Below are 17,765 nucleotides of genomic sequence, written 5' to 3'. Positions count from 1 at the left end.
CTTTCTCAGGGGAGAAGCTCTGCATTCGAACTACAAATACATGGCATGCCTATAGTTTAACGTCACATGTTCACAACTGATATTTGACAGCTGGAGTTTGACATGTATCCATCGCTTAATAGCAGTGTGTGGTGTGCAGTGGTTGATAATACACCATGAGCTTAGACTTTGTTGGCCATCCTATATATGAAAGCTTGTAAATTAAGTATATAGGTGTAGCTACCGCTTTTCTCCTCCATTTATCTTTTCAACACCCTTTTTCCTCTGCTGCGAACTGTGCATCATTTTGTCAAAGATTGCAGAATAGATTTCAATTAACCACGTGTAAGAGCAATTCCACCTCTGTGGACAAGGGCAAGGCAAGAATTGTCACTATTTATGTGAATAATAACAGCCCTTGCAATTTTGTTTCCATCTCTATGTGTAAGGGCAAGGGCAATTACTATTCACATGAGATATGAGGAAATGAATTTGTATAGAATTTTGGTGTGAGAAGTAAAGAATATGGCTACATATTTATAATATAAAAAATTTCTGAATTTTTTAGTTTTTTTTTTCAATTTTTTTGTTATTTTAATTGATTGCTGACGTTATTAAGACATCAGCACACTGGATGGACTTGATTGTCGAAAATGTGCATCGATATTGTCGAAAATGCATTGATAATGTGTCAATACTTTTTGTTGGCAACAAAGACAAAAATTTCATTCTGAATTTGCCCTTAACGAGATGATGGACGTCTCATTGTTTTTCAAAAGCAGGCCTCGCACATAGTCTAAAGACAAGGAAAAAACAGGCAATCAGACACAAGAAATGCTAAATAGATAACATTATAGAAGTTCGAGTAACAATGTGAAAACGGCTAAAAAGTCATGCCCCTTTTTGAAAACGACTCCAACCTGAGGGATTGAAGGGTATCGAAATGAATAAATATTTGGATCACCTCATTGCACTTTCCACAAGCGATCGAATAGACACTGTGATGTTTACAATCCAACAGCAAAATCCTTCATGGTTTCGCTTTGCCTTCCACACAAAATACTTATAATTAGGGTTAATTAATTACAATTATACAAATATTAGCAACTTGCATTGCATGCGCGTTGAAAGACTTAGCAGTTAATGTCTTGAATGGCATTGGCACATCAAGCCGTCTAAAAAGACCCAGCTTAAAACTACATGACGACATCTCAAAATTCAACCATCCAATATATGCATGTGGCGCATTTAATTTATTTTCTTCTTTCTTTCAGGGAAAGACCCCATGCATATATTTCAGTCCACAGAGATTTAATATCTGACGGCCGATTTCTGCCGCTTTGAGTTCATATGCAAATTAAACGGAGGTAAAATATTTGGAGAGACTCTCCCCAAGTCAGTCATGATGATCAACGGTTTACTTCCGTCTGTCACAATACCAGCAAAGGAAAGAAGCACGCGGCGAGACTCTTTCCTCTCCTTCAAGCCCTAGATCTTCTCAGGATACCAAATCTAAATTATTATTTTTCTAAAATTGCATGCAATACACGTACTCTTTACCTAAATTAATTCACTAGTGATTCCCCCCGCTTCCCCAACTGAACTTATGTCCCAAATATTTGTTCGTTTCTCTCCAAATACAAACGAGTTATTTGTAAACCATGTGCTTTAATCCTAATTAAATTAAATTAAATTTGCTTATCCATTGTCTAGAATCCGTACATAATGGAAATCAGCAATAATTTATTCACCGTTGGATGATATATATATATATATATATTTCTTCTTGTATCACATGGAAATAAAGGAATAATTATCAACCTCATTAGTATTAGACTTGCAGTGATCAATCACTTGGATCCATGCATTGTACGGACATTAGTAGGAGCCAAACGACACCACTGGATACAAAAAACGCAACACTGCATGCATGTCCTGACATGAAATCGCGTATGACCAGAGAATAATGAACGAATAATTATGAAAATTATTGTCATATATATGCCAATTAGTAAATTAATTTTTATTTCATAATAAGAATGTATATAATATTAAAGTATATAATTAACTGGTTTTGTTGTGCATGATGCATAATAATCACCACGTGCTGGACGAGAATGATTCTTCATATAGAAGTTTCTATTTATTGTTTATTTTCCGTTTAATTTTGTTGGATAGCTGCAACTTGCAACATATGCACCCGCGCTTTTCATGGGGTGAACAAAACTTGACTATGGAAAAAAAGTGATCCTATACATATATTTATTATGTGTATGATCAAATAGTCTATTAAATTAAATTTTCAATTTTAGTGATCATTGGTTTCTGGAAGTCTATCATAATAATTATTACCAAGACCGACTTGGTTATTTTTGTCCAAATAATACTACTCGGCCACTGATAAATTTTTGTATATTCTGGATACACCAGCTAGTCAGTGTACCAATATCCAATGCATATGGGATATGTGAAAATATTTTATTTTTATGTCCTATGTGTATTGAAGAATATTTTCACATGTTTTGTGTGTATTGGATGATACACCAACCAGCTGGTGTATCCATACCATACAAAAATTATTCTTGACCATGGGGTTAGAAATAATGATGCAACTAGGAATGGTAATGTCAAATAAATTAATTACATATTGGAGATGACATATGGGCATGGAAAGTTGCTTGTCCTAGCAATATTATTTTGGATCCCATTCCACAGTATCCACCATAGTTTATAAGATGGTATAAAGTGAATTATTAACTAATAATAATTCTGAAGACTAATCTCATTTAATCATTAAAAACAGATTATTTCAACCTTCCATGGTATACCATACACTTTAGTCTTGCGATTAAAAAGTTTTCCAAACATTCGAGAAGGAGCATATATTTGTAAGGACTTATAATTCTAGTGATAAAATAACATACACATGTTTACATTCACAATGAGAATTCGAAAAGGAGCGTGCTCAAATGGCGCACTTCTTTAATTAAGTTTGTACTTAGTTTTGTTTTGTAAACCAAAGTTGGAATTAGGAAATTTTCAATAGTAGTCTTTTATTTAGATTCGTCAGTGTAAAGTTAAAAAAGGGAGAGGAGAACCTACACACAAAGACACCATGAGAACTAAACTCAAAACCACTTAGGAGTACACCAAAAGATTTAGGCTAATCCAACTCAAGATAGAATGGTTGCTTCATAAGTCATCTCGCTTTTCTCTTTCAAATGATTTGGTCTTTTTGTTTCGTCCTCCACAAACTTTCTGTGCTTATTCTTAAGTTTTGAACTTGTCTGAAATGAAGGAATAATGATACTTATCAGACTTTCCTCGAATTTTACGCACTCCAATTCACTATTTTCTTCCTCCAAATAATTTTGGAGAAAACGTCATGCCTTATACAGATTATTAAGTTCAGGGCTTCTGATATGATATATTCGCTTACGTCCCATGCGTATGTGAGCGATACTAAAGGTTCCTTTTTCAACATCAACGACCCCACTAAACACCCAAAACTCTGGGTCAGCCACACTAAACTAGTAAGATAATAAATATTATATTACTTTTCTTGTTAATTAAGCACACAAACAAACAAAAAGCAAACATTAATTACTGATTCTTTTTCTTAAGTAATATAATGTTATGTTTAACTTGTACCGTTCGTAGTCTTTCTCCTGATTTATTTGAATCATTTGTATCTTTATTGCGACCGTGCTGGCTGAGCTACATCCTTTGCTCAGAGTCTGAAATTGTCGTTTAATTTGTCAATGGGACGCGTCACGGTCAAATACGTGCCTTCTTTTTATATGACTCTCCACTTTTAAAGTCAAAACTCCCGTTCTTCTTCTCCAAGCAACGGCGTCGTTCCTCCATCTCCCTCTATATATACCCCCTCCCACTCACCTGCCCCAACCAAAAAACCAAAGCCTCTCCCTCCAAATCCCACACACAACAACATAGCCACCAATTTTCTCGACAAACAAACAGAAAGTAGAGAGCTCAGACCTGAGAGAAAATCTAATCCAAGCCAATCCAATCCAATCCAGTACTAATTATCTTAAAATTGATAATGCCAAGAAAAGGAATGAGGAGCCTGTGCTTTCACTCCAAATCGCCGTCGTTCGCCGCCTACTCTTCTTCCCCTTCTAGACCCTCCTCCGTCTCATTCCCAACCCCACGGCGTGTCCCCGTAACGAACTTCACCGACGCAATGATCGAGGATATCATCGGGAACGCCGCCGTTTTGGTCATGAAGTGGAACCCGGAGACTTCGACATACGCCAAGGTCACCTCTCTCTTCTACGAGAGCAAAACGGAAGCGCAGCAGTTTATCAGGTGCGTGACGGAGCTTCAGAAGGCCATGCACTTCCTCGTATCGGAGGACCCCACCTCCGAGAAAATCGTACACGCGCAGAGCCTCATGGAGATCGCAATGAAGCGGTTGCAGAAAGAGTTCTACCAGATCCTATCCATGAACCGAGCCCATTTAGACCCGGAATCGGTCTCGACCAGGTCCAGATCCTCCGTCACGTCTACCCGGTCCAGCACCTCCGATTACGAAGACGGCGGCGCCACCACAGACGACGACGTGCGATTCGCCAGAGAATCCATCTCCGAAGTCGAGCACGTCTCGTCGGTCGCCATGGCCGACTTGAAATCCATAGCCGAGTGTATGATCTCCTCCGGCTACGCCAAAGAGTGCGTTCACATCTACAAGATTATCAGAAAATCGATCATCGACGAGGGAATGTACAAGCTAGGAGTTGAGAGATTGAGCTCTTCGCAGATCCACAAGATGGACAGGGAGGTTCTGGATCTGAGAATCAGGAGCTGGTTGAATGCGGTGAAGATGTCAATCTCCACGCTCTTCAACGGAGAGCGAATCCTGTGCGATCACGTATTCGCATCCTCCGCCTCCATCAGGGAGTCTTGCTTCACGCACATATCTCGTGAAGCCGCGACTTTACTCTTCGGCTTCCCTCAAGTTCTCGTCGCGAAGAGCAAGAAAAGCTCGTCTTCTCTAGACGTATTTCGTCTTCTCGATATGTACACTTCGATCTCCGAACGCTGGCCGGAGATCGACTCCATCTTCTCGTTCGAGTCCACCGCTGCCGTCCGATCTCAGGCGCTCAACTCGCTCATTAAACTCAGCGAGTCGGTCAGATCAATGCTCTCCGATTTTGAGTCGACGATCCAGAAAGACTCGTCGAAATCGGTCGCTCACGGCGGCGGCGTCCACGATCTCACTCTCCGCGTGATGAATTACCTCTCTCTCCTTACAGACTACAGCAACGTCCTCGTCGAAATTGTCTCCGACTGGCCTCCGCCGGCGAAATCGTCGCTCCCAGAATCGTACTTCGACGGCCCCCACTCTGAAGACGGTCAGGCGCCGGTGATCTCCCTCCGCATGGCCTGGCTCCTACTCGTCCTCCTCTGCAAGCTCGACGACAAGGCAAAGCACTACAAGGACGTTTCGCTCTCGTACCTCTTCTTAGCGAACAATCTCCAGTACATGATCTCGAATGTCCGTGCATCGAATCTCCAGTACCTTCTCGGCGAGGACTGGATATCGAAGCACGAACGAAAGGTGAGGCAATTCGCAGAAAACTACGAGGGGTTGGCGTGGGGGAAAGTTTTCGCTTCATTGCCCGAAAATCCGACGGCCGAGATTTCTACGGTGGAAGCGAGACTGATCTTCCGAAACTTCAATTTCAGCTTCGAGGAAGCGCATCGGAAACAGAGGACGAGTGTCGTACTGGACCAGAAACTCCGAGAAGAGATGCAGGTGTCCATAGCGAAAAAGCTGGTGTCGGCTTACAGGGAGTTTTACGACGCCCATAGGCTGACGGTTGGGGGCGGGAGAAACGTGGAGTTGTATGTCAGATTTGCCCCTGAAGATGTTGAAAATCACTTGTCGGACCTGTTTTTCGGGACCATGGACTCGGATGGTTCGTCGCAGTATTCGCCGTCTCATCGGCGGAGTCCATTGAGACTTTAGAGCTACCTCTGAGGTGTTTTGCGGCGACTTATTTGAATTTACTCGCCGGGTTTTTGTTTGTGTGTAGAAAAGCGCGAATACGTCAGACAGTTAGAATAAGTTAGTTGTATAACGACTTTTTGAAAGAGACTGTTACTTGTACTTATACAATCACCCCTGTATTTCTGTAAATTCAAATTTTGCCCCATATGTTCATATATATTCCTTTCACATTTTTTTTTTTTAATGAAAAAACTTCACGACACATTCCTTGATCAATATAAATAAACACGCAATTACTTGTAAACTAAGTATTTATTAGCCTTATACGTTTTGCGTGGGTCAAAGCACCCTATCTAAGACGTCCATATTATAATTCGTCTCATGTTCACTTTTTATTATTATTATAATCCATTTAGCTTAATGAAAAAGTCTAACATAATGATATAATATTGTTAACAAATATGCATGCTGCTGAGTGCTACATGTAAATCATAGTATACCAGGCCAACCGTGGGGTTCTCCTGTCTTGGTTGATGGAACTTCACTTTGATTGTGTTGTGACCCCAAAAAGGCAAATAACTTCCTTGGGTTTAGTTGTTAAAACGATGTATACCTTTTCTTCCTTATTTGAAATATACGGTTGTTGGTAGCTGATAGATTTTGTTATAGAGAGAGAGAGAGAGAGAGAGAGAGAGAGAGAGAATATTTGCATACAGGATCTCGGGTAGTTATTTGAACTAGTTAACTATTGCCAAAAAACGAGTAAGACGATGAGCAACTTTATTAGCCTTGCGTTGCGTGGAATATGAGTAAACACATTCGAGTAATTTGGTGTGCAGCACTGTATTTGTGTCTTCAATTGCTGAAAAAGCTTATTTATGAAATAACATTTGTTTCTTATCCCCAGACATAATGATATGTGAAAAAATTATCATATGTGTCATTATGTTATTTTGAGATAGTAAAAAGTGATATTCCCGTTGTATGAAAGTTTCTTTATATAGGTATATGCCCAATAGCCTCAATTAATTTTAAATAGTCATTAATTAAGCAGGAGAAAAACCTCAGCCACTAATTATGAGCAGTGCTGAAAACTTTGAAGTCTTGACAAAAATATATAACCACATAATCTTGTCAGAAGAGATGGCGTGCGACAAAGATAATTCTTTCGTTGTTATAGTTTAGCGACTTGGTTCATTCATCCGTCCCGCCTGGCTCTCACACGCTTTTGCAGCCTTGAGTTTGAAAAAAACGACACATTGGGAGTTGAAACATCTCAAATTTGAAATGAAGGCAGACATTTCTGTTTTCTCCAAACAAAAACACCAAGTCAACTTAAAACTGCGGTTGATTTGATTTGGCATTTTTATTTTCGGTCAAACGGATGTTTCTACTCATGATTTGTAAACAGCCCTAAATTGTTAAAGAATCATATCATATAACAACACCATACGACGTACGTTTCCCTAGTAAGAAAAATACCTTGGCCTGCATCAATTGACATTAATATTGTGGTCATGCATCAATATTTCCATAAACAACACTTTCCTTAAAAATATGTAATAAACCCTGTCCTGCACTATATTATAACATTTGTACAAGATATACCACGTGATCATACTATCGTAATATTCTATAAAAGACCGGTAAATTTTATTTATGCACCATATTATAACATTTGTACAAGATATACCACGTGACCATACTATTGTAATATTCTATAAAAGACCGGTAAATTTTATTTATTTTACACGCAACAAAGATATTGGGTAGACTAAAAAATATAAGACACAGGACTAAAATTGAAGATTAAATAAAACTTGGGTAACGAGGCTACTATGCTACTCCTGTCTGATCAGCTGGCCGTGGAACAGACTGCCATCCTGTACAATGTTGGAGAACATGTTTAAGATCATCGGTGGGAGGTCCTACCGTATATGTCTGATAGTGTTGGCTAGGATGAAACATGCTGTGTTCGACACCCACGGGCGTTAATCCAGCTTGAGTTCCAGTTATAAATAAGTCCCCTTCAGACTTAATGTGGCCAGTCATTGCCACCTCCTTGTCCGCTGCCTGTAGAAAATCCATATGCAGAATACATTTCAATGGCCTCTGTTGGATGAATTGATGTACTTTTCATTTGCCCAAAAAATTCTACTACAATATTTCAACTTTGGCATTGGACTAGTGGAATAAAAAAATCTCATAATATGCTTTCATGCTAAATGGTTCTTGAACAAAATCCACTCAGCATTCAGTACCTAACAAAAGAACGAAAGCGGGATAACAGAATTTTATGGGGTTACTCATGCTTATACTTCATTCCGACAAACTTTATTATGTGAATTCAAAATTGCTTTTGCGTATCATCTATGACCACATTCTAACCAACTTTCTTCTCTGAAACTACTTGCGCATATCATCTATGGCTGCAACCTACGGCTAGCCACAGCACTAGCTATCCTCATTTTACTCGATAAGTAATGTCTTTTCCTGATTAGTGATTTCCATGTCCTATGCACATTTAGCCAAAAGAATTTCCCAGTATCTAAGAATCCTCTAGCGTTTCTCCCAAAATTATCTCACTTTTCTTTTCAATTTGAGATCAGCCTCTACTATGGTGTATAGCAATTCGAATTCCAGATACTAATGTACAAAATATTTCTATATCAGCTTCTAATATGTCAAATACTAAATTTTTACTGCATGTACAAATCAGAAATCTTGAAGACATGTAGTTGGTAGATGAAAATGAAAAAGGAACTTACCTTCTCCGTAAGGTACTTAAATGCCACTTTCTTCTGTCCCGCTTCATATATATTGCATTCAGAGAATATCTGGAGTGGAAACATAATGATAACATATTAACCTCGTATATGATAAAATCCTTGGAAAACTTTAAAGAGTATTTAAGGAAAATATAATAGCAATTGGTAGTGGCATTATCACCTGCGATTCTACACTGGCACAAACAGCATATATGCCCCAGTTTCGGGTGTAATTGTTATATAGATGTACTTTCGCAAATCTGACACGAGGATGCCGCTGTCGGGTCCCATTGAAAAAACAGTGGTGAATGGTAACCCGGATGCATCTGTCATCAATATGAGAGGGGTCTGATCCAATTAGCATTGCCTTATCATGCTGTGAAAAATGGCACCTGCATAATGGTTAAACAAAGAACTTAAATACTGCGAAAGTAAAAAGGGTGAAATTCCAAGTTGGGAGATTCACCTCACCTCGAAATTGTAATATCTGTGCTTCCCCTGGTGATATCTATAAGCCCGTCATCATAATCACGAAGGCTGCACCGATCTATCCATATGTGCTTGGAATTGGGTTTTATTTGAATGCCATCAACATCTGGCCCTCTACCACCTTCAAACTCTAAATTGCATACAATCACATGCTCACATTCCTTAAGCCTCAACCCCTTCCCTGTAAGTTTAATCCTCTGACCCCTGCCATCTATAGTCTTATACGATGACACATTCAAGTAAGATGAGAGATGGATAGTGCCTGAAATTTCAAAGACAATCCAAAGTGGTTCTTTCTTACGACATCCGTCCCTAAGTGACCCAGGACCATCATCTACAATCAAATAAAGAACAATAATAAAAATTTAACCTTCCAACAAGCAATGAATATGGCTCATTGTTCAAGCTTCACAATAACTCTATACTAAGATCTCAACAGATCAAAAAGCAGCACCAGACGCCGAATTAACTACAAACTCAATCATGGGTACACAATCATTTAAATTGACAAATCCTTTGGAAAATTTGCTCCAAAGTAACCACTTAAAGCATTTCCACCATACCAAGCTCCATAAGCAAGTTTACTTCAAAAGATTCCACACAAAACACTAAAACTACCAATTAAACAAGAAAAACACACACAAACAAGCAAAACCCAAAGCTAACACATTTACAAAGCGGATGGCAGCAATTGAAACTACAATCAAGCAAGAACACACATTTAGTTTGGAATTCGATCAAAAAACGTACCAGCTAGAGTGGTGACGTGGTAAAGGGCACCGCGGAGGCCACCAATTGCGAGGCGGCCGAAGCCTTCGGCCTGGGCAGCGAGGGCTCGCAAGGTCGCGTCGACATGAGCGTACGGCAAGGCCACCATGCTGGTCTTCTTAGCTGACGAGCTCGGGATTTGGGCTGATTGATCCGACGGACCATATTTAAAGCCCGAATTGTCCGTTTTACTGGAGACGGGGCCGTTACGACGTTTACGGTGGCAGTGGGAGTTGCCCATTTATGGCAAAAAACGTTGCCGTTTAGAGTGTCTGATTATGGCGGAATTAAAACGGCAAAAAACTCGTCTTGTGAGCTGTACCAGTGAAGTGAAAACAGACTCCCATTTATTGTAGCTGGAGCTGGAGATGGTCTCGCTGTTCGTTTTATTCTTTGAGTCGGTTATGTTAAAGCGTTCGTTTTGTCGGAGGAGGAGTTACTATCCGAGTAAAATCCGACCCGAATTCACCCTATTCGGGTTGCCTCCACAGTTGATTGACCGACACATTTTGAAAGATGATATTTTGCTAAAGAGTGAGCTGTCCATGTAATATACAAGTTTCTTAATTGGTATAGTTTTGAAACCATCATTTCCTCTTTTTCTACTACCTCCTTCAACTTACAACTAAAAATTTAAACAAACACATCCCTCCTCTCATCAAGAGATTTACGAATGTCAAAACCGTCGTTTATTTGTCAAAGACTTTCCTTCGTGTCGTAACAAAGTCTTGTTGTATCTCTACTACTTTTTCCATACCAACAATCGTTATAGGTAACTTTTAAGTTATCTTCGGATCAAATTAGCTTAAAATTGATTTAGATAAAAATTTCTTAAAAAACTAAGCTCTCGTATTAGACCTAAGAATGTGTATTAGGTAGGTTGAAACAAATTTATCAATCCTAAATTATTAGGGCTTCCAATTGGTTGAATTAATACTAATTTGGTTAGGATTTTCAATTTCCATCCACGTGCGGAATCTTAATAATAAAAGGGTTGTAATGCATAGTTTAAAGCTGACTTTACTCAAATTATAAGTTGAGAACAAACTAAAATCGAGTGAAGGCAGTTCAATTGAATAAATCATCATAAATTCAGAATTACAACAACGACAACAACAAAAGAATTTGTTACATCATATCGCTCGACCCGGTGGCCCGTGGTCTCAAAATGGCAGGGCCCGGCTGGCATCAAATTAACGGCCTCGTTCTATTATTATTATTATTTTTTTATTTTGAATGTGAACCTCAATTTAAAAAAAAAAATTAAAAAAAATTAAAAAAACCCCAAAACTCCCCCCAAATAGTTTCCCCGTCATTGGCCACCCGCGCCACCCGCCACCTCCTCCCGCCCCACCCCCCCAACAACTCCACCTGCCTTCAAAACCCTAATCACACACAGTCTTCATTTCCCCAATCAAATTCATCACATTTTTAAGTAAAAAAATGAACATATAAGCGCTCGCTTTTCACAATGCAAATCCGTTTGGGAGTCGGACGTGATTCACGTACTATCTCTCTCCCTCTTTCTCTCTACATGTTCATGTGTGTTTGGCTGCTGAGAATGTGCAGGAAAATGAAAGTGAATGGGAAGAGGAATTGGGTTTTCCCTGATCCCTCATTTTCGTTTCTCCATTCGGTTTATTTCGCGGGAAAATTGGAAGATTTTTTCTTTTTCTTTTTTCTGAATGTGTGTGTGGTTTTTGTTATATATTCATAGATTATTTGATGCAATGTGTTGGTTTATTTATTTATTTTGGTGGAAATGAATATTGAAACTGTTGATTTTGTTTTGAATTTTGGTTGGTAAGGATGTGAGAGGGACCTGGAGAAGGGGCTAGTGCAGCCCTCAACCCCAGGAGCTCTCTCGGAGCCGCCATCGTCACCTCACCCGTCGAGGCCGGTTCTTGTGTTCTCCAATTCCAGCAAGTCTCTGCTGGGTTCGAATTCAGGCAAGGCCCTGGTTGTTTCGAATTCCAGTAAGTCTCTGGTGTTGTCCAATTCCGGCAAGCGCATTGATCAGTTGGGGAAGAAGAAATATGTGAAGCAGGTGACCGGCCGCCACAATGACACGGAGCTCCACCTGGCTGCACGCCGCGGCGATTTGGCTGCTGTGCAGCAGTTTCTGGGGGAGATTGATGCCCAGATGGTGGGTTCTGAGTTTGATGAAGAGGTGGCTGAGATAAGGTCTGCCATTGTGAATGAGGTGAATGAGTTGGGAGAGACGGCCCTTTTCATTGCGGCTGAGCAGGGGCATCTTGGTATTGTAGAGGAGCTTTTGCCCTACATGACCGAGGAGGGCATTTCGTTGAAGAATCAGGTCGGGTTTGATGCGTTGCATATTGCTGCAAATCAAGGGCAAAAAGGTAATCATAAGTCCAATAGTTTCAGCCAAACTTTGTATTGTTGTTTCTGTTGATTCAGTTAAGTGTTGAAATGGAATGCATTATTGTAATTTTCAGACCTCATCTGGAAAGTTTAAGGGGTAGGTAACCAGAATTGATGTTAATGTTCATCGCTGGTCAAACAAAAGACCACAGCTGTTTTGTATTCTCGGTGGATTTTTTGAGTCTATATCTTGTTCTGGTTGCTTAACTATTGATACTGTAGGCAAACATGATAGATAATTAATCCTCGCTAGAGTCGGAATAGTGTTGTGTTGTGTCCATTTCAGGCATGGCTCCTTTTGAGAAGTTCATTTCCTGTTTCATTCTAATTCATCCAGTGTGAGCCTTTTCTGCTTCATTATTGGTGATTATTCATAATCAAGTCTCGACACTGCTCGCTACTTGCTTGTCTTTTGGTTCTGCTTTCCACTTTCTTTTGGTTTAACAGATAGTAAAATATTTCAATACCATGTCACCTCAGTTCAATAACTCGCTTTATGCAGCCATTGTCCAGGTGCTGTTAAACTATGACCCGGGGCTTAGCAAAACAGTTGGCCAGGCAAATGCTACCCCTCTTGTATCTGCAGCTACAAGAGGGCATACAGCAGTCGTTAAAGAATTACTATCAAAAGATCCTAGTTTGCTGGATGTTTCTAAATCCAACGGGAAGAATGCATTGCATCTTGCTGCACGGCAGGGGCATGTAGATATTGCGAAAACTTTGCTTGACAGGGGTCCACAACTAGCAAGAAGAACGGATAAGAAAGGACAGACTGCTTTGCATATGGCCGTAAAAGGTGTCAGCAGTAAAGTGGTGAGGTTGATTGTCGAAACGGATCCAGCTATTGTCATGCTTCCAGACAAGTTCGGCAATACGGCATTACATGTGGCCACCAGGAAAAAGCGAGTAGAGGTATGTATTTTAACTTTTGGATCTTCACATTTTAATACTTTTAATATATTCTTGTTCTATGATGGGATGCTACTGACTGACTTGATTCAGTTTTTCCTTTTTACAAGTTCTGGCCATATGATTGAGGATGCACATTAGGTTTGGATTCCTTAAGAGTCTAAGAGCTTGGTTTACATCTTTAGTAATTCAATTTCTCATCACGCTTGCAGATAGTCAATGAGCTGTTACTCGTTCGTTACACAAATGTGAATGCTCTAACAAGAGACAATAAGACATCCCTTGATATAGCTGAAGGACTTCCTTACTCAGAAGAAATCACAACAATTAAGGAAAACTTGACTCAATATGGTGCTGTCCGAGCAAATGAACTTAACCAGCCAAGGGATGAGCTTAGAAACACTGTGACAGAGATAAAAAAGGATGTCCATACTCAGCTTGAACAAGCTCGCAAAACCAACCAGAGTGTTAGTGGAATTGCCAAGGAGCTCCGTAAGCTACACAGGGATGGAATCAATAATGCCACTAACTCAGTCACAGTGGTTGCTTCACTCTTTGCAACAGTAGCATTTGCAGCTATATTTACACTTCCTGGTGGCGATTTAGACTCTGGGGAGGCTGTGGTGTCGTTCCGCGTATCCTTCAAAATCTTCTTCATTTTTAATGCTCTTTCGCTCTTCACATCATTGGCTGTTGTTTTGGTACAAATCACCCTCGTCAGAGGGGAAACAAAGACCGAGAGGAGGGTTGTGGAAGTGATCAATAAGTTGATGTGGCTTGCCTCTGTCTGCACTACAGTAGCATTTATTTCTTCAGCATATATAGTGGTTGGCCGGCGTAATATATGGGCTGCAATCCTTGTCACAGTTATTGGGGGAGTTATAATGGCAGGAGTTCTTGGTACCATGACATATTATGTGGTGAAGTCCAAAAAGTTTCGTAGAGTGAGGAAGAGAGAGAAGATGTTGAGGACTGGAACCATCTATTCCTCGCGTCACTCAGAGTCCGATTCAGAAGTTAACCGTATATATGCCCTGTGATGATAGTCTAGTTTGAACTAACCTCTGGTTCTGTCTGCCTTTAACATGAAGAAGAAAATCAATACAAGAGTAGTTGGTTCATAAGAGGTTCTAACCTATACAAACGAAATTCAGGGACCCTAGTAATAGCATCAATGAGTGGACTTTTTCGAAAATGAAGTTTTGGGTGTCTCGAGGAGTACAAAGTTTTGCAGCAAAACTATTCATATCCTTAACCTTCAAAGGCAGAAAGTGAGAAATATCATTTGTATACTATACGGCGTACACATGGTATCAGTCTTCATTTGTAACTTATATAGGTTTCGTCACTGGTGATATGCTATTCAAATTCTAGCATAGATAGTGACTTGTTGATTAGTTGATCAAAATTTTGAATGTGACTTTACTCGACATTATTTGTCTGAAAAATGTGAGTGTATCTGATAAGTGAATGAAATCTGAAGCATTACATGTTGTGCATACAATCAGATGGCTGAAAAAAGAATGTATTAGGTGGATGTTGATTGAACTTATAAAAAAGTTGAGTTTGCTCCAAGGGGATGTCTCTGGTACAGGTTTCCATTTCTACTTTTCCCTCATCACATGTTTCTTTTACTCGTGAAGTTTCTATTGCGAAATTTCCTTCGACGAGTGAGGCATCAGTTACAAATCCCATGATGGTGTTTAACAAAGCAAAAGCTTTAAGGAGAAAACACTGGAAGATAGTTTTTGCATCACACTGACTGTTGAGGTTCTTGTCCATGCAGATCAGGGAGGACATACTCCAATTAGAGGATCCAAGATGTTGACAATGTTTCTACAGAAGGTACCCTTTTCCTTCATCTCTCTGCATATTTTCAGGACAACTTTGATAGCGCTCATCACATTATTGACTATTGGATGATTCCGTAAAAACAAAAGGTATCCGATTTGCACAATGTTCAAGAGGCCCGAGGCTCGTTAGCAGAGTACTCATATTTGATCCAAATATAATGGCAGTGATTAGTTAAATTCAGTCACAAATAGCCAATTTGCAAGATTTGGCAACTTTATGAGTTGATTAGTTGAACACACTAAATGACTCTCTTTCTTATTTTCACCTGAGCTTGAGCCTATTAGGAAAGCTTGTACATTTTCGAAAAAAAAGGTTGCTCATTTCCATCTTTCTGCTTTATCAGGATAAAAGAACTTTTGCTTTGGTGCAACCAATTTGGTGGATGGTGATCCCATAGCTTGAGTGGCATCTTTTCATGCACTGTTTGAAGCACTTTTTACATCCTCCACTTATTTGTTAGCTGAAGGTGGAAGTCAAGTCAAGGCACGTTTTTCTTCCTCTAATTGGTGTCTGTATGTCAGTGTGAAAATGTTACCTGGCTCTCCATATGGAACAGGTTTTAAGTTTCTGACAACTTCTGTGCTCTAAGAGAAACAAAATCCATGTTTAACGAAAAAACGAAGCAGATATTGATGTCAAGAAATCAACTTCATGGTTGAGAGATTAGCCATTATTTTTATATTTTCATTGTCCACTAATTAAGATTTTGTGATTGGTGGGGATGACAAAATGTTGGGTGCTTCCCTTCAGTGTTCTTTTTAGTTGAATTATAATTGTCTGCTTTTCCCAGAAGTCAATTATGGTTCCTTCATATCATAAGTAGTTAGAAAGACCCGGGTGCTTCATGCGGTGTGGTCTACAGGAGGTCTCTGTGCGTGACGGCGGCCACTATGGCAATTGGCAAGTGAGCTACTCGGTTCCACACTTGTTCCCTGCAAAATGAACTGGTTTCCTTTGGGGACGATTTTCCTCTGACAGAAGTATCTAGAAATGCTTACTAGGTTGGAAAAGTGTTTTTCAAAGAATCACGTGACCTTCCAATAAAATATTGTTGTGATTCTAACGAAAAGCGCTTATGAGCTAGAAAACGTTTCTTAACGGGTAACCTACTATTAGGTGCTTTTCCAATAAGTGTTTCTGTAAACCGAATGACACGTTTGTCCATTTCGATCAAACATCGAGAAAAATGTATATGGTGCGGGGAAGAAATGGCCCAAGAATTCATAACTATAAGTAGCAATTTTGTTTTCTTGGGCTATTGGTGGATGCATCTCGACCGACCGCTGAAAATAGAAGGACGTGTGAAACACTGAAGCCTGGTGGGTCATGGGAATATGAGGCCGTGATTTTGCCGGATTCTCATTTATATTCTTTCCTGGCCTTGACTTGTCTTGTACCCAAGTCAATGCTTTTTTGGTATTTTTGGATCCTTCCTAAATCAACCCACAATTTGTCATTATACCAACAAAGCTATTTAATGCGCCGATGTCCTTTAGCCCACCTCAGACTGTAACTTCGAAGAATAATTTTTATGCCAAGTGGTAAATGTTGAGTAACATAAGAATTTATTTAAACCATAGTTAGTTTTGGAGGTGCGGATTAGGTACATTGATTAGAGTAATATGTTCGCCCCTTAAATCCAAGTTTGAATCCTCCTTCATGTGAATTGTATCCACACAGAGAATAATCAAATATAAATTTCTCTAAAGTGACATGTAGCATACTAAACCAAAATAACATAACCATCCACTCCCATTTGGTACAATAGTATTCCTCCAATATGAAAAAGGAAAAGAAAAAAAGATAGTAAGTTCAAATAATCATCTGCATGATTAGCAAAACATGTGATTAACATTAATCCATATTTGATTTGTTGAGTTAAAAACCATAGAATTTCGATTATGGTTGGATTATTAAACTGATACTACTGTTTGAAAGTAGGGTCTAGCTCAATAAAAAAGGCTATTGACTTGCAAAATAAATATCCATGACACTTAGTAGTATGTGTGTGAGAAACCTCATTTCCAATTTATAATTTAGACTATCCTTGTATTCCAAACCAAAAAAAAACAAAAAAAAACTTGAAATAACTGTTTTTAGGTTAATAGTTTTATTAGTCCTAGAATTTAGACTCGATTTGCATTTGAGTACCTCAATTTTCAAAATGGTTCTCGTGGTCTTTTAACTTTAGTTTCGTTAGGACAAATGGTCCTGCCGTCAATTTTGTTAACTTTTCTGTTAAATGTAAGGGCAAAATGGTATTTTTGTATCAAAATTGATTAAAATATGAATAAAAAATTAAAATTAAATTCTCGCTCCCCCTCTAACCCAATTTCTACTCCCCCAAAACTTGATTTTTCTTTTCTTTTTGTTGGTTTTTTATTTGATTTTCTTTTATTGTTATTTTAAAGATATAATTTTTTATTCTTTTTTTTTTGTTTTAATATAAAAATACCATTTTGCCCCTGCATTTAACAGAAAAAGTTAACAAAATTGTGGCGGGACCATTTGTCAAAAGAAACTAAAGTTAAAGGACCACGGAACCATTTTGGAAATTGAGGTATTCAATTGCAAATCGAGTCAAAGTTCAGAGGCTAATAAAACGATTAACCCATGTTTAAAAAAAATAATCAAATCTC

At 39.0% G+C, this 17,765-nt stretch overlaps 2 protein-coding genes and 1 pseudogene across 4 annotated transcripts; 2 read left to right on the top strand and 1 right to left on the bottom strand.

Moving 5' to 3' along the window:
• Positions 1-3,793: 3,793 nt before the first annotated feature.
• LOC103340077 (exocyst complex component EXO70H1 pseudogene) lies at positions 3,794-6,166 on the top strand (annotated as a pseudogene). Its single transcript, XR_016126330.1, has one exon. The product of XR_016126330.1 is annotated as an exocyst complex component EXO70H1 pseudogene (transcript).
• Positions 6,167-7,584: 1,418 nt separating this feature from the next.
• On the bottom strand, positions 7,585-10,369 carry LOC103340088 (putative pectate lyase 4). The gene is made up of 5 exons (XM_008243457.3): positions 9,961-10,369; positions 9,193-9,544; positions 8,903-9,113; positions 8,722-8,790; positions 7,585-8,026 (listed from the first exon to the last, which is right to left on the bottom strand). The coding sequence occupies exons 1-5, from the start codon at positions 10,217-10,219 to the stop codon at positions 7,790-7,792; spliced, it is 1,128 nt and encodes a 375-aa protein (XP_008241679.2). The 5' UTR covers positions 10,220-10,369; the 3' UTR covers positions 7,585-7,789.
• An 857-nt stretch (positions 10,370-11,226) lies between these two features.
• On the top strand, positions 11,227-15,923 carry LOC103340097 (ankyrin repeat-containing protein ITN1). Of its 2 annotated transcripts, XR_016123384.1 has the most exons (5): positions 11,227-11,483; positions 11,787-12,341; positions 12,866-13,275; positions 13,485-15,117; positions 15,470-15,923. XR_016123384.1 is itself a non-coding variant. In XM_008243469.3 (4 exons), exons 1-4 carry the CDS (start codon positions 11,450-11,452, stop codon positions 14,310-14,312), a joined length of 1,827 nt encoding a protein of 608 aa, XP_008241691.2. In that variant the 5' UTR covers positions 11,227-11,449; the 3' UTR covers positions 14,313-15,118. The 2 variants fall into 2 exon arrangements, 1 of the variants encoding a protein (XP_008241691.2); XM_008243469.3 differs by lacking the exon at positions 15,470-15,923 and having other exon boundaries at positions 13,485-15,118.
• The last annotated feature ends 1,842 nt before the right edge of the window (positions 15,924-17,765 follow it).

Source organism: Prunus mume, linkage group LG1 (genome assembly GCF_029339155.1).
Source record: "Prunus mume cultivar Tortuosa linkage group LG1, ASM2933915v1, whole genome shotgun sequence".
NCBI classification, from domain to species: domain Eukaryota; kingdom Viridiplantae; phylum Streptophyta; class Magnoliopsida; order Rosales; family Rosaceae; genus Prunus; species Prunus mume.
This window is presented reverse-complemented; position numbering and strand designations above follow the sequence as displayed.